Below are 24,080 nucleotides of genomic sequence, written 5' to 3'. Positions count from 1 at the left end.
CAGTCCCTGCAGCAGTGCAAGACAGATGTCCTGGACCAAGGCCTCCATGGCGGCCACCATCCTACCAGTGTTAACCTTGGTGCGTTGGCATGTCCACACTATGATCTCAGAATGAAGGCGGATGGACTCCTCCATTGTGACTTCCAATCTGAGAAGTACAGCGGACATCCTTTCCTGATGTTCCTGAGCTTGTGTTTGCACTCCAGCTACTGAGGTATGACCAAGTCCAGAGGCTCCTCATCTGACTTGGTCTCAGCAGATTTCTTGCCTCCAGCTTCCCAAGTCCCTGCCACCGCCTGCTGTGGATCAGACAGTGCAACGTGCTCACCAGATTGTGACTCAAAGGCTACTGTAGAGCTAGGTCCCACCAAGGTGTGTGTCTCTGCGCTGGTGGAGGGTGTGGATGAGCGCTGTGATGGGTCTTTAATGAGGGTGTCATCAGATTCTTCGTCCGTGGTGTTTTCAAGACCTGAGACGAGGGCCTGGGTCATGGACCCCCTCAGCTGCTTCCCAGATGTGCCTGTGAAAGCAAGGAGAAATAATTAGTGCATGGCTGGGGACTGCGGAACAGAGGAACTCGCTTACAGCATGGCTATCTGATGGATGATTGTTGAGGATTCAGCAGATGGTTGTCTGCTGGACCCTCATTTAATTGAGCATTGTAGGCCTCACCTTCAGTATGGAAACGGTCCAGGTCATCGCTGGCCAACTGGGTGACCCTATTTTCAAAGTCTGTTAGGTTCTTGATGTCAAGCATTCCGCCACCAGCCTGTGACCTCTCCCTTTTGTTGTGTGTCAGCTAGTCCTGCATGAATACAGATGGAGAGAGTGTAAGCAGGATACCTGCCAGTCTAGATGATAAGCTCTACCTCCCCCCTCCTTAAACCAGCTTATATTGCACCTCTTATCTATTTTTACTTAGTTCTGTTGAAGGGTCATTCGGATTCGAAACGTTAACTGTGCTCGTCTCTGCAGATGCTGCCAGACCTGCTGAGTTTTTCCAGGTATTTTTGTTTTTGTTTTGGGTTTCCAGCATCCACAGTATTTTGCTTTTATCTTAGTGGTTAATTGACTGCCACTACTCTTCAAGGAATGCCTACCTTGAAGAAGTATTGCTCTTCTCTCCGTTAGAATTTTCGTATCTCTCTTTTGCCTTGTTCACCTTCATTGCTTTCCATTTCTCTCCTGGTATTTGACAAGGTGTTTACTAAAACCCACTTTCAGGTAATATCACCACCTTCAACACCTCTTTGTCCTTTTGTCTGTGATATCTTTTGGTTATCTCCACCTATCACTGGCCCTCTATCCAGCTCCACCCTCCCCCCCACCGCCACCCTTAAACCAGCTTATATTTCACCTCTTTTCTATTTTTACTTAGTTCTGTTGAAGGGTCATTTGGACTTGAAATGTTAACTGTGTTCCTCTCCGCAGATGCTGCCAGACCTGCTGAGTTTTTCCAGGTATTTTTGTTTTTGTTTTGGATTTCCAGTATCTGCAGTTTTTTGCTTTTATCTTAGATGATAAGGATGCCTGGCATGTGTGGGTGGTAATTGGTGCCATGAATAGATGTGGGCATTAAAAGCAGGGCAGACGAAGGTATGCGTAAGAGAGTGAATGGTGATGTCCCTTGAACTGGCAATGCGTGAGATCCCTGTGCATGTGTGATGGGCTTGTGAGTGTGTGATTTGAGAGTGATGAGAAGTGTGACTTAACCTGGCGGAAGGGAGGAGTTCATTAATTTTAATTCAGCATTGGGTGGCTGTCCTCTTTTGCAGGGCATTGGCATTGACAACCACTTTCACTGCTTCCCACGTAGGATTTGTCTCCTTGCTTGCTGGCCTTCACCCAGACCGGGTTTAGAGGACTTCGCGGTGGGCCTCCACTGCATCCAATAGGCGCTCGAGGGAGCTGTCGATACATTTTAAGGCAGCATGTATCCTCCATTTGGCAGCCATGAGTTTCCAGCATGCCTTAGAGAGAGCCAGCTCTGCGCTGGACCGCCCTTTAAACATAGCACCTGGATTACTGAAGGCCTGAGGTGACGGCGGGGCGGGCGAATCAGAGGCCGGAAGGAAGCGGAGGGTGGTGGTAGAGGGATATTTCTGTGACAGGATCCCTGAAGGTAGCAGGGCAAGTAGATAAGGCAGTCAAGAAGGTATATGGGTTCCCTCCGGGACACCCTGGTCCACTCCTCCATCACCCCCTACTCCTCAACCCCCACCTATGGCACCTCCCCATGCCCACGCAGAAGATGCAACACCTGCCCCTTCACTTCCTCTCTCCTCGCCGTCCAAGGGCCCAAACACTCCTTTCAAGTGAAGCAGCATTTCACTTGCATTTCCCCTAACTTAGTCTACTGTATTCGTTGCTCCCAATGCGGTCTCCTCTACATTGGAGAGACCAAATGCAAACTGGGCGACCGTTTTGCAGAACACCTGCGGTCTGTCCGCAAGAAAGACCCAAACCTCCCTGTCGCTTGCCATTTTAACACTCCACCCTGTTCTCTTGCCTACATGTCTGTCTTTGGCTTGCTGCATTGTTCCAGTGAAGCTCAACGCAAACTGGAGGAACAGCACCTCATCTTCCGACTAGGCACTTTACAGCCTTCTGGGCTGAATATTGAATTCAACAACTTTAGATCTTAAACTCCCCCTCCCCCCATCCCCACCCCGTTTCTCCCCCCACCCCCCTTTTTTTTTCAATAATTTATATAGATTCTTCTTTCCCCACCTATTTCCATTATTTTTAAATCTAAAACTAAAACCTTGTTAGTCTTTCCACCCCACCCCCACTAGAGCTGTACTTTGAGTGTCCTGTCTTCCATTCTTAATTAGCACTTTTCTTAGACAAATATCACCACCTTCAACACCTCTTTGATCCTTTTGTCTGTGACATCTTTTGATTATCTGCTCCTATCACTGCTTGCTTATCTCCACAACCACCACACCCTCAACTTCTCTCTTCCCCCCGCCCCCGCCACCTTAAACCAGCTTATATTTCACCCCTCTCCTAACTATGCTTCAGTTCTGCCGAAGGGCCGTGAAGGCTCGAAACGTTAACTGATTTCTTCTCCACCGATGCTGCCAGACCTGCTGAGTTTTTCCAGGTAATTCTGTTTTTGTTTTGGATTTCCAGCATCCGCAGTAGCTTTTAGCTTTTTGTTTTTATAGGTATATGGGATACTTGCCTTTATTAGCCAGGGCATAGAATACAAGAGCAGGGGAGGGTTATGCTGGAACTGTATGAAACACTGGTTAGGGCACATTTGGAGTAGTGTGTGCAGTTCTGGTCATCACATTATGTGATTGTACTGGAAAGGGTGCAGAGGAGGTTTCCCAGGATGCTGCCTGGGCAGAAGAGTCTGAGCTATGAGGAAAGATTGGATAGGCTGGGGTTGTTTTCTTTGGAGCAGTGAAGATTGAGAGGGAACCGTGTAGAAGTGCATAAGATTATAAGTGGCTTAAATAGGGTGGATAGGAAGGCACTTTTTCCATTAGTAGAGGGGTCAATAACCAGGGGGCATAAGTTTAAGGTAAGAGGTAGAAGGCTAACAGGGAAGTTGAGGAGAAATGTTTACACCCAGAGGGTGGTGGGAGTCTGGAGCTTGAGTCAGAAACTCTCATAACATTTAAGGAGTAGTTAGATATTCACCTGTGTTGCCATAGTCTCCAGGGCTATGGGCCAAGTGCTGGAAAATAGGATTAGTGAAGTCAGATCTTTGTTGACTGGCGCATGCAAGATGGGCCGAATGGCCTCCTTCAGTGCTGTAAACATCTATGAGTCTGCCAGTGACCCAATGTGTTATCCTGGAATGCATTATTAATGAGGCGGGACACGCCGGGAATGAGACGATACGGCACGAAAAGTCACCATTGCAGCCAGCGGGTAAAACATACTTTTTCCAGCCAATTACTGCACTAATTTCAAATCTGGGATGATTCCATCCTCTGTTTCTCCAGTCTCTTAAAACTGCCAAATTCTGACAAAACTAATGAGGGAGCCATTACAGAGATACCTCGTTCCTGTGATCAAACTAAACAGTGCCAATTGTAATTGTTTCTTTACACTGCTACATAAACCTCCACTAACTAATGGGGCTTATTTACCACTAATTTCATGGACAAAATCTGAAATGCCCTGTGGCTATTCTGAAAATTTTCTGTAATTTACTCATCTACTATACACAACTGATTTCCAGGAAATGTTAAATCTGTGTCACAGGCAGTTTCAGTTTCCATTTCAATATTAAACCATTCATTGTACTGCCTTCCACCTCTTTTCGCCTCATTAAACACATGCAACATGTAAACAAATTAAATTGTTGTTTCTCCAGGAGTTCCAGGGAGCTCCTGTAAGAACTCGTCTTGTATATCCTGGGTCAATACTTATCGCTAAAAAGACATTATTTATAATACTAAAGTATTGGGCCAGTCTGGTCACCAGACTTTAGGAGGGTCCTCGAGAAGATACAGAGGAGGTTTACCCAAATGATTCTCTGGATGAGGGATTTTAGTTACAAAGTTAGGTTGGAAAAGCTGGGGTTGTTCTCCTTGAAGCAAAGGAGATTGAAGGGTGATTTAATGGTTACGTACAAGATTATGACAGATTTGGATAAGGTAGACAAGAAAAACTTCCCATTAGCTGATGGTAAAAGTACCAGGGACACAGATTGAAGGTACTGGGCAAGAGATACAAGGGTTGGGCGGGGGGGGGGGAGGAGATGTGTGAGGAAGAACTTTTCTTGCAGCGAGGGGTAATGACCTAGAATTCGCTGCCCATGAGGGCAGTGGAAGCAGAGACAATCCATGATTTCAAAAGGAAAATGGATGTGCACTTCAAGAAAATAAACCTGTGTGCCTATGGGACTAAATGGAGAGCAGGCATGGATTCAATGGGCCTGAATGACCTTCCTCTGTGTCATAAATTACTCTTTGTGACTTTATCTGTTTACTATAGCATTGCTCTTTTTGGCTTCTTGCCGCGTGCAAGTTGGCTGCCACAGGTGCACATTACAACAATGCAGAGTGAAATACTTCTTTGGCCATAAAATGTCTCGGGATCACCAGAAAGTTGTCAAAGGCGCTATATAAATGCAAGTCAACCTTCATACAGTTTACTGCTGGACTGCCTGTGTGCGGACAATTCCATTCTCAAGTCCTCTATCACCGTTATTATATTGATCCAATCCTTATCGAAAATGACAGCTGCTGTAATTTTAATCTAAATTCCCCTTAAAAGTGCTAAGTTAATAGTCCTGGAAACCCAAAAGTGCTCTCCCAGTCTTGCATTTCAACTTCAGCAGGAAACCTTTGCAAAACCCAAACAAAAGGCCTTTTAAACAATGAGATCCTCTGAAGAATGGTCCAGTCATTGTGATTATAAAACATTTTTTTGCTATGGGTGCAACTAGGTAAAAGTATAATGATTCACTGTTTTTGAAACTGAAACTTGTCTATTTATTGGAAAACATGTGTTGGAGGCAGTGCAATGGGTGTTCCCTGGTTGAACAATATAAAATGTTATGCAAATTCTAATCATTCCAGCTGAGAATAGCTACTAACATCAAGAGTGAATAGCAAAGCCTGTTGCTTGAAAAAGGTGGAAACTGTTAACAGTTTGGGTGAGTCACTGATTTTTTTAATGAAGTAGTTTCTACTTATTTTAGGGACCTCAATGAGGTGAAAATTTGTCCAGAGAATTTTCATTGTGGTTGAAGCATCTGTCAGAATATTTTAACGGTGTGCCGCTGTGATATTAGTTCAGTAATTACAGTAAACTGACTCCTTGTAAGCTTCACAAATGTGAAATGACAATTAGAGAGGGGAATAGAGGGTTATACTGATACAATTAGATGAGGAAAAACAGAAGGCGGCTTGAGTGGAGCATAAATGTCGGTACAGACTGGTTAAACTGACTGGTCTGTTTCTGTGCTGTATACTATATGTAATCCTCTATAAGATGGTTGTGTATCATCAGAGACCAGGTATAGAGATAATAGAATTCAAACCTTCAAACTGATCATGTGAAGCATTTTGTTTTCTCCAACAGATTGCCAAATCTGGGGGAATGGGGGCTCAGTGGAGAAAGGGATGCTGGCAAACCGGGGTCAGGAAATGGCTAGGGGAATCTACAAAACAGGAATCAGGTCTGGGGGGGGACTCATAGGAAAGTGGTAGAGTAAGGAAATGGGGTCAAGAGATTGAGGGTTGGCGGGGCAGGTAGCGCAAAGCTAAGGACATGGGATCAGAGAAAGAAGATTGGGCATGGGCGCAGGAGGCAAGCGGATTGGGAAACAGGGTGGGGCTCAGCATTTCCATGTTGGAAAGCATGCTTATATGGGTGCCCCCTCCCCACCCCAACAACCATCCTCCAATCACACATCCCCCCCGCCGCCATCGGCCCGCTGTGTGCACCTGGACCCTCTTAAATAGTGCTGTCATGGCGTCACACAGTCCCGCTGGCTGATTTGAGACTCTATTCGTGAGCTTAGACCCGCAGGTCCATTCAACAGGGAACAGGCATTCAGCTCCAAGAGGGGCCAATTGTGGTGTTATTTAAAGGGCCAGGCACTCAACTTCCAGGTAAGGTAATTTAGGATAACCCTGCCAATCCAAAGTCTCTGGAAGTACTCTGGAATGTTTTTGAAGATGTTGTGGTGAATTTCTCTGTTTGCTACGGCGTTTCACTGTATCCTCAAGGGGAGGGCAGAAGATTTAGTGACTTGTTCATACAAAGACTGCAACAGAAATGGCACAACAGTGGCTGTGCCTCTGGGCCTGCAGTATGACAGGGAGATGGAGCAGAGGCAGCTCAGGGGAAGCTCTGCATGATGACCTCGGCCAAGTTGGAGCTGTTCTCCTCCAAGCTCCATGACAGTGACAGAAGGCATCTAGCAGGCCAGCCAATACATTCAGCATCTCGGTGTGCACACCCATCAGCACCCTCCATGCTGCCCCATCAAAGTTCCTCAACTGGGCCCCCGTCGCAGAATTTGTCTGCGATCTCGCCTTCCAGTGAACTGGCGCACAAATTATCCTTTCCCCCTGCCTGATGACTCACAATGTGTGGATACCAACTCTATACTTGCCTCTGAGATATGTCAGTGCCAGTGTCTGAGCTGGTAGCTACGAGTGTCAGATCAAATGATAGGGGTCTCTTCATCCATGCTGTCTGTAGATTTCTCTTCTTCCTCCTGGGTGTACTGTTGGTGAGCAGATGATGGTCTTTGGATGCTTGATAACAGGAAATCAGAAAGGGGAAGGCTGGTGTGAGGGAAGGGAGGGGTGAAGTGAAAAGCAAGAGGTTCATGATCACACCAACAGCACCTTGCTCATCAAGCCAGATAACAGGATGAGGGTGAGCTGAGAGTTTAGAAAGGCATTAAGGCCATCATCTTCAATGTTCTAAGCGATGCCTGATGCCATTTGCTCTGTTGCATTCGGCCCGATGATACTCAGAAGCATCTCCTCCACAGGGCCGAGGAGATGCAGGCTTCCTTGTCTCACGCCTGGTCTGCTCCCTCCTGTTAATGGCCACCTGTCTTGCAAAAGGAAGGGAAGAGTGTCAGTGATTCTGTTGCAGTGTTTGGTTCATGCGCCTATCATAGTTGATTGGCCGGACCTAGGTGAAAGCCATGGGAGCTGGTGTAATGCTGGCAACATCGGTAGGTGTGTGAAGGTGATGTGGGTATCTGGATGTTATGCTTAAGTTCTGAGTGCAATGAGTATTGTTGGGCGAGTGATGTGGGTGTTGTCCATTAAGTTTCATGAGATTCTGGTGGTGTGGCCAGGAAGAAATGTCATGTGGCGCTGTATTCATTGACCACCCACTTAAGGTCACTGACCTTCTTCCGGTTTTGCTGCCAGGCCCTCGGGGCCAATCTCCAGGAACTAACCTCCCTGGCCACCTGCTCCCATTCCCTTCTGAGCATGGTCCTTGGGGCTTCACATCCCATTGTGGAAACACGGCGTCTCTCTTCCTGTCGAACTCTACCATTAAGGCCTCCATGTCTGCATCTGTGAAACTGGGAGCCATCTCTGCCCTGGTGCTCCATTTTCCTTGTTTTAGAATTGTGGTACTGATATTAAGTGGCAGACTACTGTCCTTCAATGCAGCTTTCCTTTAAGAAGGGCAGACTGCCTTTAAGAGGAGCAGGTTGTCTATACCATGAGCTCTCTCTGTGGATGCCACGCATCCCCCTGCTAAGTGCTCAGGCAGCCAGTAGAATGGCCCTGCTCGCTCCAAAGCTACAATCAAGTTTAAGTGTTGCCCAGTTCCATAGCAATGGACACGGGCAGGTTATGAACAGCTGTTCAAGAAGGCATCTTTCCAAGGAAAGTTAGGGATGGGCAATAAATGCTGGCCTTTCCACCTCACATGAATGAATGCTTAAATAAATCATAGTTCAAATGGCACTAAATTTCATCTTGTATTTCTCACCTACGCATTGGGAGTATTATTTTGAGTCTGTGGTTAGGAATCAGATTTTACAATATTGTAAAAGAAGACCAGAATACGACACAGAGAATTAATGTTCCAATTTATATCCTTTCAAAATCTAATGGCTATTCGGATAATGACTTTGCATTTCCTTGTAGGTGTTTCTATTTGTTCCACAAAATGGCTGGAGAACACAGTCCATCAGACATTCTACGGAAAATGCGTAGAAAGCTCATGAACATTTTTAAAGAGCAACCAAATATCATCCTTGATGAGTTGGATGCGACGCTTATCATCACAAAGGATGAGTATAATGAGATAGATGCGATCGCAGGCCCCACAGAAAGAATCAGAAAACTTATAAACACTGTGGTTCAGAAGGGAGAGGAGACTTGTGAGAGGTTTTTGGAGGTCCTGCAAAACCTACAGAGTGAAATACCAGAACTGGATGAAATGTTGTCTGAGTTTTATGCTGCAACAAGAGGTGAGTGAGACCGAGCAAGTCAGTATTATTAAATTAACAATTAGATTGCAAGATGGACTCAATGGGCCAAATGGCCTCCTCCTGTGCATAATAACTCTAAGGTTTGGAATCTTGTGCCCTCCTCCGTGACAAGGTTGGTGACAGCGAGAGCCGCACCACATTCCCGCCTCCACCCTGATTAGGTCCATGGTAGGAAAACTAAAGAACAGCTTTCCCACCCTGCCGGCAATTGAGGCCCTTGACTGGGCAATCAAAGGCCACTCATACTGCCACTGTAGGTATTAACCCGGCTCTCAGTGGATGGAACTTCCGACCCTAGGGTCCTTGATCCAAGGAAATGACAAGCCAGTGGCAGGCAAGTGCCTGGGTGGAACAAGAAGTGGTGGGTCTCCCCAAAAAGAGGTGACGTGGGGTCTCACCAGCTCTCCAGCCAGTGAAGTACTGGCATTGCTGACTTTGCAGGAAGTGTTTTGGAAGTTAATATTAAAGGATATGGGGCAAAGGTATATGGAATTTGGTCACAAATCAGCCATGATCCCACTGAATAGATCAGGCTGAGGGGTTAAATGGCTTCCTCCTGTTCCTATGTTCCCATTTATTTTGTACAAGTAGTGCCATTTTCATGTAGAGTTTACAAGATCTGTTTGTACTCCTTATTCAGGTGACTCTTGCCACACTAATGTAAATGGGACACCTGCTGCCGAAGGGCCTTTGCTCAATCAAGAACAACAAAACAGAATTGGAAAAGAAGGTACATCCTTTAATGAACCGTGCGAGCAACAAACAACAATTTATTCTGTTGAATGAACTGGGCCTGTCATGCTCTGCAAAGGTTTTACTGTGATCTGTACAATGGTGGGGTTGCTTACAAATCAAACCTCTTTCTTTAACCTACTGGTTCACATTCCTAATGGACATAATAGACATGTCTTGCAATTGAAAGAATTCATTGATTGAACTCACCTCATGTGATGTTACAAACAACTGCATTACCGTATTCGTGTGAAATTTCTTTGCTCTACGTCATAACAAAAGCTCTGACTGATTTACTGTAAATGGGCTAACACTCTTCTGACTATAGCAAAGGGATTGCATACATTACTTACAACATCATGCTTTCATACCACTGTTTTTTAAGAATGGACTGGGTGGAACAAGAAGTGGTGGGTCGTCCCAAAAAGAGGTGATGTGGGGTCTCACCAGCTCTCCAGCCAGTGATCTACTGGTATAAAAACAAAAACTACTGCGGATGCTGGAAATCCAAAACAAAAACAGAATTGCCTGGAAAAACTCAGCAGGTCTGGCAGCATTGGTGGAGAAGAAAAGAGTTGACGTTTCGAGTCCTCATGACCCTTCAACAGAACTGAGTAAAATTAGGAGAGGGGTGAAATATAAACTGGTTTAAGGTGGGGGAGGGGGCTGGGGCGAGAGAACAAGGCAGAAGAGAGATACGAAACACCTGTCGGAGAGCAGAGCAGTACTTCTTCAAGGTAGGTAGGTAGTGAAGTACTGGCATTGCTGACTTTGCAGGAAGTGTTTTAGAAGTTAGTATTAAAGGATATGGGGCAAAGGTATATGGAATTTGGTCACAAATCAGCCATGATCCCACTGAATAGATCAGGCTGAGGGGTTAAATGGCTTCCTCCTGTTCCTATGTTCCCATTTATTTTGTACAAGTAGTGCCATTTTCATGTATAGTTTACAAGATCTGTTTGTACTCCTTATTCAGGTGAATCTTGCCACACTAATGTAAATGGGACACCTGCTGCCGAAGGGCCTTTGCTCAATCAAGAACAACAAAACAGAATTGGAAAAGAAGGTACATCCTTTAATGAACCGTGCGAGCAACAAACAACAATTTATTCTGTTGAATGAACTGGGCCTGTCATGCTCTGCAAAGGTTTTACTGTGATCTGTATAATGGTGGGGTTGCTTACAAATCAAACCTCTTTCTTTAACCTACTGATTCACATTCCTAATGGACATAATAGACATGTCTTGCAATTGAAAGAATTCATTGATTGAACTCACCTCATATGATGTTACAAACAACTGCATTACCGTATTCGTGTGAAATTTCTTTGCTCTACGTCATAACAAAAGCTCTGAATGATTTACTGTAAATGTGCTAACACTCTTCTGACAATAGCAAAGGGATTGCATACATTACTTACAACATCATCCTTTCATACCACTGTTTTTTAAGAATGGAGTACTATACAAAGTAGGAACACTGAGTTAGTAATATTGCACTCTAAGGATAAGATACCAAGGTCTTGATCAGTGGCCGGCAAATTTAATAACAAATTGAGCCAGTTCGATTCCAGCACTCTGGAAAGTGACAGGTGGCCCTACTGGGGGTGGGGTGGGGGTAGGGGACAGTGGTGGGAATAAAGATGCTCTCCCTGCTCTCATGCCCACATGTCCATCCTTGGCCTGCTGCAATGTTCCACTGAAGCTCAACACAAACTAGAGGAACAGCACTTTACAGCCTTCCGGACTTAACATTGAGTTTAACAACTTCAGATCATGAACTCCCTGCTCCATCCTCACCCCTTTTTGATTCCTCCTTTTTTTTATATTCATTTTTATTTTTTTAATTATTTTCCCCACTTAGTTTCATTATTATTATTTTAAAAATTTTATTTCTATTTTTATTCATTGTTGTATCCCCAACTTTTAGCCTTTTCGATCTTTTTCCCCACCACCGACCCCTCTCCCCACCCCACCCCCATGAGTGCCATCTGTCACTTTCCAGAGTGCTTACCCTGGTCCTGCCATTATCACGTTCTGCTCTCCACTCCTAATGTCACCATTAGCACCTCCTTTAGCCAGTACCACCACTATTAACAACCCTTTGACCTTTTGTTTATGACATCTTTCACAATCTCTCCTTTGCCTCCGCCAATCACTTGTTTTTGCTATCGAAAGATTGCAGCAAACGTTTACTCCCCATACCCTTTGATCCCTTTCCCCTCAAGAGCTATATCTAACTCCTTCTTGAAAACATACAGGGCAGAATTTTGCCCTCAGATGGCGTGCGAGCCCCAGCGGTTCGGCAGCAGGCAGCCAGCCGACCCACGCCATTGAAACGGGGCCCGCCGCCATTTTAAGTGGGCAGGCCAATTAAGGCCTGCCCAGCGGCATCCCCAACAGGAAGCGTGTGCAGGGGGTGCAGGGATGCCCCATCTGTCAAAGTGCGCTCTTTCGCGTATGCGCGTGAAAGAGCGCACTGCTCCCTGAGGCAAAGTGCTGTCTCAGGGAGATTCGTGACAGGTAAGTTAAGTGTAAAAATAGAAATATTTAAAAATTATTAACATCTTCCCCCTCATGTGACAATGTCACACGAGATGGGACATGATAATAAAAAACACATAAACTTTATTACTTTTTTACAAAACGGACATGAAACTTCATCCCGCCAGCGGATAAAGTTTCATGAACAATCTGGAGCCCGCTGGGGCTCCTGGCCTGCCCGCCAGCCTTAAGGTTGGTCAGGGAGGTCTTTAATTACTTTAATTAGCCTGTCAATGGCCTCAATTAGCCATTGACAGGTCGGTGGGTGGACAGCTGATTTCACTGTCTGCCCACCTTCCTAAAAATTTAAAGGGACTGGGATGACGTCGGGGATTACTCCTGCCATCATCCCGTGTCATTTTCCCCTCGGTGAACGGGCCCCACCCCCAAATCGCCGAGGGGAAAATCCTGGCCACAATGTTTTGGTCTCAACTACTTTCTGTGGTAACGAATTCCACAGGCTCACCACTCTCTGGGTGAAGTCGCACTATCTCCAGTTGTGACTCACTGGTGTCAGGTATCACTTCCAACTTCAAATGCCAATTATATCTGCTTTCCTAGGTAACCCACAGGTAACCCCAATTTTAACTTATCTTCCAACTCTGTTAACTTAACCTTGGATATTTTTAATAACCTAATCAGTGTTATAACTTCTACTCCTAGACAATTCTTAGCAATTGCCAAAACCATCCTACAGTCTCACCACTTATAAAATTACCTCACCAACTCCTAAATTCAAAGTGCTTCTCGTACTCATAACCTTAAGATTCACCAATTCCAAGAGCCCCCAATTGTTATGACACAGCAGTCTGTATAGGCTGAGTTTTTAAACCCCAAAGGGAAATATGAACAACTGTCATAACCTATATTTTCAATTAGTATGTTTGAGATGCAGCTCTGAATTCAGAAAGAAAACCATCGAGTCTCAAGAGGTTTTTATAAAAAACTAAATTACACATTTATTAATTTAACAACAAATTAAAACATTTAAATGTCTACAAATTACTACAATAATAACTTTTAAAGAAATCCCCAAATTAATCATTCCCAGGTAAATCTTCACCAAGGCAACAATAACCCATAGACTTTAAACAGACACCAGGCAAAGCACAGTAAACCTTACGAATTCGAAATTTGGTCCCTTGCAATTTCTCCTTTGCAGGGACAGGGTGGAATTTTCCGAGTCCATTGGCGACGGGCGTGATAGGTGCCGTGCATGGAAAATATGGCATGACCTGCTTCACGATAGCGTGAAGGCAGGTCGCGATCGTCCGCTCTGCCCGCCAATGGCGGGCTGCGTTTCCCAGCATGGGTCGGCAGAGAGCTAATTGTAATATATTAGCATGTACTTAAAAGGCCATCCTGCCGGGCTCTTGGAACCCCACCATATCGTCCGTCTACACTGGTGGGAAAGCACGCCGATGTGCTTCACAACAGCACGCATGCGACATGTACTTGGTGGCATTCACTTTGGGGAAACTGAGGTGAGTGAGCAGCAGCGTTCTCCACAGCTCGCCTGTTGTTTACAGGCCTCAGGGGCGTCAAGGGCAACAGATGCTTGGCCTCAGAGGCGACTGCTGAGGGTGAAGGGGGAGGATTTCTGGGAGCAGGTGCAGGACAGCTTCGGAGGCGAATGCTGAAGGTAGGCGGGGGTCAAGGCCTGGCCTGGCACTGCAGCCCATGCACAGGCAATTGAGGTGTGGGGCAGGGTAAGCAAGGGGAGTGGCCACGCATTAGGGACATCTGTATAAACTGACAAGTACATCCATGATAACCACGTCTCTCCCTCTCTTTCATGCTGCAGGAGGGCCATGTCAGGATCATAGATCCTGGTGACCTTGCTGTATGCCTGATGGCCTAGAGAGACCGTAGAAGACGGAGTAGAGAGTGACTGAGGCACCTGGCCGCACAAAGGCAGGAGCAGCAGCCTCATGAAGAAGGGGCAGCAGTGGCTCCCCCACACACTGCCCAGGAGCAACAGCGAGCCTTGGCTGGTCAGCGCCTAATGACACCCACGGTCTATAGACACCGCCTGCCATTCCTGTAGATGACTGAGAACCTGTGTCGCCGATGACTGCACATGGCTAAGGACATGGTGGCTCACATCTGCCACTTACTGCAGGACTTGGCTCCAAGGGGACATGGAGGGCATCCACTGCCAGTGGCTGTGAAAGTGACTGCGGAACTCAATTTCTATGCCAGTGGCTCCTTTCAGGGCTCCACAGGTGACCTCTGTGGAATTTCACAATCTGCCACCCACAAATGCATCCATGAGGTCACGGATGCCATCTTCTTCATGGCACACAACTTTGTGCTTTTTGCCCGGGACCAGGGCAGCCAGGGTGCAAGGGCCATTAGATTCTCCCGGATCTTGGAATTCCCACGGGTGCAGGGTGCAAGTGACGGCGCTTGTGTGGTGCTTAGGTCTTCACCGCTACACTCAGTGGGCTTCATCAAATGACTGAGGCTTCCACTCACTGAACGTGCAGCTGGTATGCAACCACCAGAAACGCATCCTACAGGTATATGCACGGTTTCCAGGGAGTATGCATGACGTCTACATCCTGAGTTGCTTGCAGATCCCTGCAGATTTCCAGGGTCCATAGAGGCTGCTGGGTTGGCTTCTTGTTTTCGAATTCTGTCAGAACTTTGATCTCCAGCATCCCTCTACCTATCTGCGACCTTTCCCTCCTGTTGTGAGCCAGTTTGTCCTGCAAAGATAGAGATGGAGAGAATGTATTAGGGCTCCTGCTGAGTCAGATGATAAGTTTGCCTGGCCTATGTGGGTGGGGAGTGTTCCCATGGATGGGATGAGGGCAATGACGGTGTGTCTGAGTGAATAGTGATGTCCCTTGCACTGGTAGTTGGTGATGGCCCTGTGGATGCGTGAGTTGGGAGTGATGAAAAGAGTAACTTAGCCTAGTGGAACGGAGATCATCACTGGGTGGCTGTCCTCTTCTGCAGGTTGTTCGCACTGAACACCGCTGCCACCACCTCCCTAGCCGAGTTGGTCACATTGCTACCCATCCTGCGACCAGAGTGGGGGTAGAGCAAATCCCGTCGGGCCTCCACAGCATCCAGCAGTCACTCAAGGGACCTGTCATTGAAGTGGGAGGCTACAGTCTTTTTGCCTTTGCTGGCCATGTCTCTCAGACAGCGGTGCTGAGCTGGTGGTGATGAGTGCCTTGCTGGCAGCTGCCTTTTAAAGATGGCGGCTGGCATGATCCAACAGCAGTGTGATAGTGAGGGGGCGAATGAGAGTCCGCCCGCCGTTGAAACAGCGTGTCTCCTGGAATGCATAAATAGAGGCGGGCTCAGGAAGACAGGGCGTGAAAACCCACTATTTTCATCAGCAGGTAGGACTACCTTTTGCCTGCCCACTATCACACTTAGTGCAATTCTGGGAAAATTCCGCCCACAGTTGTAGGGCTTACAGGCTGCTTAGATCTTACATGCCTCTGACCTGCACATACAAAACTCTTTACTGTTGATAGCCCTCCCTTTGAATGTAAATTCTCATCGTATCCATAGGTCTTTGAATTCCACCTCTTCCAACAATAAAACCCCTTTCATAGTATCAATTTTATTAGTAACATAAACACATTGCTCGGTGTCTCCTAGCTAGGTGCAAGATTTTACTCCCTTCTTTTGAATGGTTTATTCAACAAATGCAAATGTACTCTTTACCTTCTAGCCTTTTGTTTATCTAAGTAACATCTCAAACTACTATACATCAAAGCACCCAGGCTATCTGGCTTTAATTCAATTAAGCCACACGCTCACAGACACAGACCCTACTACAAGTCCAATTTAAAAATAATTTCCAATAACATTATATACATTAATATCTTCATGACAGGGATGCTATTTTAAATTCTTCCAGTACCATTAGCTCCCTTAAATTCTCAAAATTTTGTTCTAGCTTCAGTGATCAAAACCACCAGTCCCACAAGATTTCTTTCTCCCTAGCAAATTCTACAAATGTTTCATTTGGTCTTTTCTTTATAGACCAAAATTCAACTGATATGCTTCAGGGACAAGCTTATAAGCATTAAGTACTGCAGTTTTAACTAACTCATAATCTGAAGATTATTTTTCCTAAAGGCTAGAATACACATCCATAGCCTTCCCACCAAAACACTTTGCAAAATGGGAGTCCATGTGTCCTTTGGCCACTTTAGCTTTGTAGCCACCTTTTCAAACTAGATAAAATATCTCTTTGTTATATCAAAGCTCAGAATGGGACTTGATTACTCATCCGAACTGCGAGACTCTCACCCCATAACCTAAACTTTTCTCTAGCCGGATCACGCTGTCTGATTTCCTATCTTTGAAATCAAGCTTTCACATTTCCATTTCTTTTTCTCTTTTTTTACCTCCTCCCTTGCTAACTTCTCTCTCTCTCTCTGGAACTCAAGTTCAAACTTTTCATTTATTTTACCATCTGATCTGCAACTGAATTCCAGCTAACTCAACTGAATTGCTATCTGGATGAACTTTTTCTCCTTGTAATTGTGGATGCTATGCGATTACCTCAATTACATCGGCTTTCTTAGCCCCTGATTTTAACTCTAATTCTTCTGCCAGTGCAATTAACCTAGCCTCGGGTAATTGTTGTGAATCTCTTAGGGATAAATCTTCCCTCACCAGAAAAGTCTTAGCAATTGACAAAGCCATTCTGCTTTTCAATCAGTATCGTAAAATTCACTGCGGGAATCTTATCAACCTTAACCTCAGCAAGCACCAGCACTTGTATTTGTCTGTAGATTCGAAATCCCACAAGAAACCCCAACTTATACAATGATCCTTGGCCAGACCCCCAGGTTATTGGTAAGAATCGGTTAGGAACCCACAACGTTTGGTTTAAAGTAGACAAAATTTGAGATTCAAGAGTCTTGCTCAGTGAAGAAAGCCACAGGATTCCACAGATTTTGAACAAACAAAAATAAACTTTGCTATACAGGGTCAGAAAGATAAAAACATTTACAATATCTAACTTATATTCTAACATTCAGGCTAAGTATGAGGTACATGTGAATTAACAGGCAAACTGTGGTTGAACACACTGCACTGCACAATAAATGCCAAATGCGACCAAATCAGATCCCATGGATTTCTCAACAACCCACCAGATGTCCGTAACACAATGAGTTTGCCTGTTAATATAGTACTTTATTTTTGTTTGCTCAAAACCTGTGAATCCTGTGGCTTTCTTCACTAAGCAAGTGCCTTGAATCTCAAACTTTGTCTCCCTTAAACAAACCGTATGGGTCCCTAACTGATTCTTACCAATAACTTGGGGGTCTGGCCAAGGATCATAACACTATGAGTCAACCAATCACACTGAAACTTTTTCCTTCTCACGAGAGTTTCCAATCTTCATCTTTGAAGATCTTGCTTTGGAATTCTTTCCAAAACTTGCTCCAATGCAAGATGGCTTCATCAACAGCCCACCTTGCAGGGTTTTGATCTTATTTCCCTGTATTTACGAGTCTACACTCAAGAACCAACACAAGCACAACTTCAGTTCTTCGGCTGTGCTGAGCAGAACACTGCACTCCAAAGGGGTAACTCTGCCCAAACACGGAGTCGGCAACCTTTGGTTGCCTTCTTGGATCTTCAGGGCTTCTCCTGAGCCCTCTTCGAAAAGCAGGAGGAGCTTCTTTCTCTGCTCCTCTCATATTCCTTTACTTAACTGGGACCTGTCTCTGTCCCTTACCTGAGACATCCTTTTGGGACCTTTCTCTGTCCACTCTCTCCTTTTTGGGACCTTTCCCTGTTCCCTTGCTGGAAACTTGCTGGGAGCCAAGGCCAGATTTTGAAATCTCCCCGCAGGCAGGATGAAGGAGTGCAATGGGCCAGACCCGGTTCCCAGGCTGGGGGTTCCCCACCTCTGATTTAAGGCAAGGTTAAATAAGCATATAAAGTAGAAAGGAATTAATGGTTCCTATGATAGATTTAAATGAGGAAAGGCAAGGGGAAGTCTGAATGCAGCATATAGCAGCATGGACTGATTGGGCCTGATGACCTGATTCTTTGCAGCATATCTTACATAATCAGTTGATAAGAGTCAAGGGCCATTTTTAGTGTAGGCAAAAGGAGCAATTTTTATGGTGCAGGAGAGTAAACATCTGGACGAGTTTAAGGCTGATGGGGTAACAGGTAGCTGAGTAAGATATGGGACAAGGTGGGTGTATGGAGTTAGGTTGCAGATCAGCCATAATCTCATTGAATGGCAGACCAGGCTCGAGGGGTTAAATGGTCTCGTCCTGTTCCTATGTTCTGGACAATCTAACTGCTCTGACCTATTAGGAGATAGAAGAAGATGGTGGCATTTAAGCAAAGAGGGAAATAAGCATACAGTATTAGGACGACAACTTCTGAATTAGAGATGTTAACTTCAATAATGAAACTACTATTGATGCAGTTGACTCTGGGTGAAAAGTTTCTAGGTTTGAAACAATTGATGTGGGGGAGAAAAGCCTGGAATTTACTCTCGCCAGAACAGATAGGCAATTAATTCTCAAGGGAATCTCTGGTTATAAACTTGGTGTAACTCAATGTAAATGTTGAATCTTTGTGGAAACTGTAATATTCCATCCTGAGATGGACAGTGGTATCAGGAGTGTGTTTACTATGCATATTAGAAACATCATTTTTATCTCTCATTTTACAGTCAAAGAAAAGAATTTTCAGGAAGTGCTTTCCAAGCTGAAGCTGCAGAAATACTTCCAAGAGAAACTTTCTTTAAGCAAAATTCTTGAAATTGACCCAGAAACCATGGTCTGCGCAAAACCTGAAAGCTCCGAAGATGTGCCATGGTATTTTCTAAAGAAACTTATGATTCTCAACTTGACATCCAGAAACATCAGGTGCTCAGTAAACGTTCCTAAAGATGAAACAGCGACTGTTGTTAAAACTAATTTTTCCAACCTTTTTGATAAGCCGGGGAAAGGTGCTAGTGATTTGTGCAATCCTCTGGATGTCATTACCGCAGTTTTCCTTTGTGCTGATAGCTTCCTGCAGCAAGAGATAATGATGAAGATGTCCATGTGTCAGTTTGCTTTGCCTCTCTTATTGCCAGACTACAGTAAGGACAGCATCACCTTAATGCTGTGGGCCATGCGTTTCATCGTGAAGAAGTGGAGACCTGAGTCGCTGGAAGCAAGTAAAGGATTCAAAGAGGCAACTATGGCAACTACTCCAATGCATGTCATTTCATTTATTCGTCTGGGTAAATGCAGCACATCCAAATCAAAGGTCCTTAACGAGGTATTAAGTAACCCACACCATCATCACAATTTCTTTGTCACTCACAGCATGGAATGTGGTGACATTCCTCGTAAAATCTCAGATGGTTTAGTTGAGTTCTGCTGGTATCTCCCTTGTGGTAAGAGAAATATTGATATCTTCACAGAACCTGTTCTCATTGCCAACCTCCGTGGGGATGCAAATGTGCTACACTCTCAAGTTCACTTCTTGGCTAAGGTTTCCTCAGCAGTCTTTATATTTGTCAATCAGATTGGTACTGATGAGTTTGCATTCCTGGACTCCATTGCACAATTGCAAACACGATACTTCCTAATCCTCAATCCACAACCTGACCAACAGGAAGTGACGAGCAGCTTTCTCCAGAAACTTGTTCCGTTAATGAAACTGGAACGGAATCATATCATTGTTAAAAACAAAAACATGAATACATCAGAGTTTGTTGAACAAATCCAGTCGAGCATCAAGGACACGCTGGAAGATGTGACTGACCTGATGAGCATTGAGAAAATGGCTGCCTTCGCTCGTGAGTCAGAGATTTGTGTCGATGAAGATGAACCAAGGTGCCAACACATAAAAGAAGTAGCAGAGGAAATAACTGGTGCCATGAAAAGCATGCAAAGCGTGGCAGAGTACAAAATGAAAAAACTACCTTTACAAGGAGAGCTCTGGAAAAAATGGTCCAAGTTAGGCAAGGAGCTTTGTCGTCAGCGAAATCGTGGAGATAAGCCTGTCGAAATGTACAACAGCGAACTCAGGCTTGAACAAACAAATCTGCGGAAGAAACAGCTAGAATACGATATTACTGAAAGCCTTTCTGAGTTTGTCACTGAAATGGCAAATATGGACAATGGTGAAAGACACTTTTTCCTGAAGTGGATCAAATATCTTCTTGATGCCACTGCACGACAAGAGCTTTCTGAATTACGTGAGGCTTATAAACAACAGTATAAAGCTTCACCTGGTGCAAGTGAAAAGCTCACCGACCTCGACAAACAAATATCAGACAGTTCCCTGGGGCTAGAACATTTCATGCGAGAAATAGGACAGATCTATGAAGCTGAGGTAACTTTAGTTCAAGAACATACTCACTCAGAAAATATGCGCCAGTACACATCACTTCCCAGCATTGCTGCTGATCTTATGTTAAATGGCTTCCCACTTGAACTTTTAGATGGCGATGCTTCCAGCATATCTGAACAGTGGGTCAGTGCTGTGCTCACAAACCTTTCAGAGAAACTGGGACCAGACACTAAAATTGTTGTTTTAACTGTATTAGGTGTACAAAGCACAGGGAAGTCTACTCTCTTGAACACAATGTTTGGTTTGCAGTTTGCAGTGAGCAGTGGGAGATGTACAAGAGGAGCCTTCATGCAGCTGATTAAAATTACAGGAGACCTGAAAGAGGAGATTGGTAGTGGGTACCTCATGATTATTGACACAGAAGGGTTAAAAGCTCCAGAACTGGCAAAGCTGGAGGACAGCCATGAGCATGACAATGAGCTTGCAACTCTGGTTGTTGGATTAAGTGACATTACATTAGTCAACATGGCCATGGAAAACTCTTCCGAAATGAAGGACATCTTGCAGATCGTGGTGCACGCCTTCCTGAGGATGAAAGAGGTTGGACACAAACCAAACTGTCAGTTCATTCATCAAAATGTGGGAGAAGTGTCGGCACATGATCAGAACATGAGAGACAGGAAACACCTCCTGGATCAGTTAAATGAAATGACACGGGCAGCAGCAAAGATGGAGAAGAAAGACAGCGCGTTCACAAAGTTTTCAGATGTCATGGAATACGACCCTGAAATAAACAACTGGTACATTCCAGGCCTGTGGCACGGTGTTCCTCCCATGGCACCGGTAAACACTGGCTACAGTGAAAATATATTCGAGTTGAAGAAATATCTTTTTGATTTATTTAAACAACGCAAAGGGAGAAAAGAACCATTTACAATTAATCAATTCACAGAATGGATGAAGAGTTTATGGAATGCTGTCAAATATGAAAATTTCATTTTCAGTTTCAGAAATAGTCTAGTTGCAGATGCTTACAGCCAACTCAATTTGAAGTACTCAGAGTGGGAGTGGCAATTTAGGAAAATCATGCATTCCTGGGTTGAAAAGGCTGAGAATAATATCGACAACCATCCTCTGAATCAGCTTGATGATTTGTGTCAGACTCTGATTCAAGAATCAAATAACATCCTCCAGATTCAAAAACAAAAGGTTCTCGATCATCTGGAACAATATTTCAACAGCAAAGTTGAGAACATCCACCTTGTGGAGAAATTCAAAACTGACTTCGCCTTGAGTGCTGAGAGTTTGCGAAATGAGCTTGAGATTTACAGCAAGCAGAGATGCGACAATGCAATTCAGAGATGCAAAGGCATGGGCAAGTTGATTAACATACAAAAGGAGTATCAGGGAAATATTCAGAAACAGGTCAGTGAACTTTTACAAAGATGCAAACAGTCGGAGACTGAACTCGATGACAGTTTTCTACAGGAACAGTTTGAGCAGATGTGGAGAGACACGGTAAAACCACTTCAGGGAATGTCATTCAAAAAACACAATATTGAAATGGAGTTTGAAAATCAACTGAGACAAAGTCTACGACATCGGGGCAGTGCCGTGAGTCAGAGATTAGATGCAGCTGGAAAACTGTCTGGAAAAGGAAAGGATCCCTTTGAAGTTACCAAGGATCATATCGAAAGGAGTTATTACCAAAGATTTAAGAGCATTTTCAAAAATACATCTAACAATGAGATTCAAGTGTTTGCAAATAGTTTGATAAAAGACTCCCAGGAATATGCACAGGAGAAGGTTAAAGCAAAAGTTGATTTTGATCCAACCTACTGTCAACTATTGCTGAAAACAATTGATGAAAAGTTACATGATGCAGAATATCATGGCTTTCACACTAATACTAACTTTGAGGTGGATCTAAAGCTGTATATATGTAGACACATCCTGCCAACTTTCCAAAAGATGCACCAAAATTTCTTTAGAGAAAATGATCCGTTGACTTGTCTGGAAGAAATGAAAACTGCCTACTATTCCACTTTTAAAGATCTTTACCAAGAGAAAGATAAAAGTCAGAAAAGAGCTCAAGCTCTGTGCAGCAACTGCCTCCAATCAGCTCTTCAGAACGCCATTGACAAAAAGCTTGGTGTGGAGATTGTTGAGGATGTAAAAGCCAGCTGTACAAACCATGAACTGAGCAGCAGAGCCTATCTCCAAGCTGTGATTTTACTGGAATTACTGGAAGAGCACTGCATGGAAAATTACAAACATTACATTACAAACTATGAGGGCTTCGCAAAAGATTGGATTAGGAAAAGAATAATAAAGAATTACACAGGAGGAACTAAAATTGCAGGGATTGCCACAAAAATAATCCAAACTCTGATAAGAAAGACAAAAGGTGCCATAGAACAAGCAAAGGCGACTAAGAAGGAAAATGTGCCAGAATTTTTAACAGAAGTTTGTGATATTTTGAAGGATGATTTTGTGATTGACAAGGGGAGTTTGGAAATTGTACTCTTTCAAAATGCCACCAAAGCTAGCGAGTTTGCCAATGATATTGTTGCAGCCCTGGATGATGTGGAGCAGAATCTCATATCAGGCTTTAATGGAGACTGTGACATCAAAGAAATTCTGTCGCGTCTGACAGTGCAGCCTGATAAAGAAATCTTCCGCCAAGTTCTTGGCTGTGGAAAGATGTGCCCTTTCTGTGGAGTTCCTTGTGAACGGGGAGGCTCAGGGCACAAGGAGCATTTTTCTGAAACACATAGGCCTACGGGTCTAAAATGTTGTCGCTATGTTTGCAATGAAAAGCTTGTAGCAACAGTGTGCACTTCTTCAGTGGCATCTGATGCTTTATTCCGCTGTGCAGCAACAGAAGGTAGATTTCATCCTTACAAAGACTACCGCCGTGTAAATGATTATTTTGCCTCCTGGGATATTCCACCAGACACCAGCATCCAAGCAGCATCTTACTGGAAATACGTCCTGTGTACTTTTAATAAAGAGCTTGCTGAGGCTTATAATGCCAAAGAAGCCGATATCCCTGATGACTGGAAAACTATACAAAGGGAAACCATAAAAGCAGAAATAAAGAAAACATACAATATGTGAACAAAAATATAAAGTACTTGGAACAGTACAAGATGAAGTCTTCAGGGAGACACTGTAATCAGACATTTACTTTTAATACCATTCACAATACTTCAGTCACAGGAGAGCACTAACTCCATTGTTTCATGTGAGGATTCTCATCATCACTCAGGACTCAGGGTTAACCTATCTTTTAACAAAATCGGAAAGCAAAGAATTGCCAGAAACAGCACGAAGAATACTATTGAGCTGAACTGTCTTGTCTGCTACTTACAGGAATCAATTGCCCACCTCCGGATCAATGTGTACACTGTGATATTTATCTCAGTGATTAGAATTTGCTTGAAATGTATTTCTCATATTGTGGCGGCGGTAATTTAAAGGGAACCCCACTAAGGCTGTGCCAGATAATGATCAAATTAAGATAGGTTGTAGTGAGTGGAACCAAATCAATATCATAATTCTGAAA

At 44.3% G+C, this 24,080-nt stretch overlaps 1 protein-coding gene across 1 annotated transcript; it reads left to right on the top strand.

Annotated features, from left to right (window-relative positions):
* Window positions 1-5,536: 5,536 nt before the first annotated feature.
* LOC144671683 (interferon-induced very large GTPase 1-like) lies at window positions 5,537-24,080 on the top strand. Its single transcript, XM_078533695.1, has 5 exons — window positions 5,537-5,620; window positions 8,598-8,923; window positions 9,585-9,674; window positions 10,653-10,742; window positions 18,897-24,080. Exons 2-5 carry the CDS (start codon window positions 8,620-8,622, stop codon window positions 23,630-23,632), a joined length of 5,220 nt encoding a protein of 1,739 aa, XP_078389821.1. The 5' UTR covers window positions 5,537-5,620; window positions 8,598-8,619; the 3' UTR covers window positions 23,633-24,080.

The sequence above is a fragment of the Cetorhinus maximus genome, chromosome 34, assembly GCF_964194155.1.
Source record: "Cetorhinus maximus chromosome 34, sCetMax3.hap1.1, whole genome shotgun sequence".
Classification (NCBI taxonomy): Eukaryota; Metazoa; Chordata; class Chondrichthyes; order Lamniformes; family Cetorhinidae; genus Cetorhinus; species Cetorhinus maximus.
The sequence above is the reverse complement of the archived record's forward strand: the minus strand, read 5'-3'. Positions and strand labels throughout refer to the sequence as shown.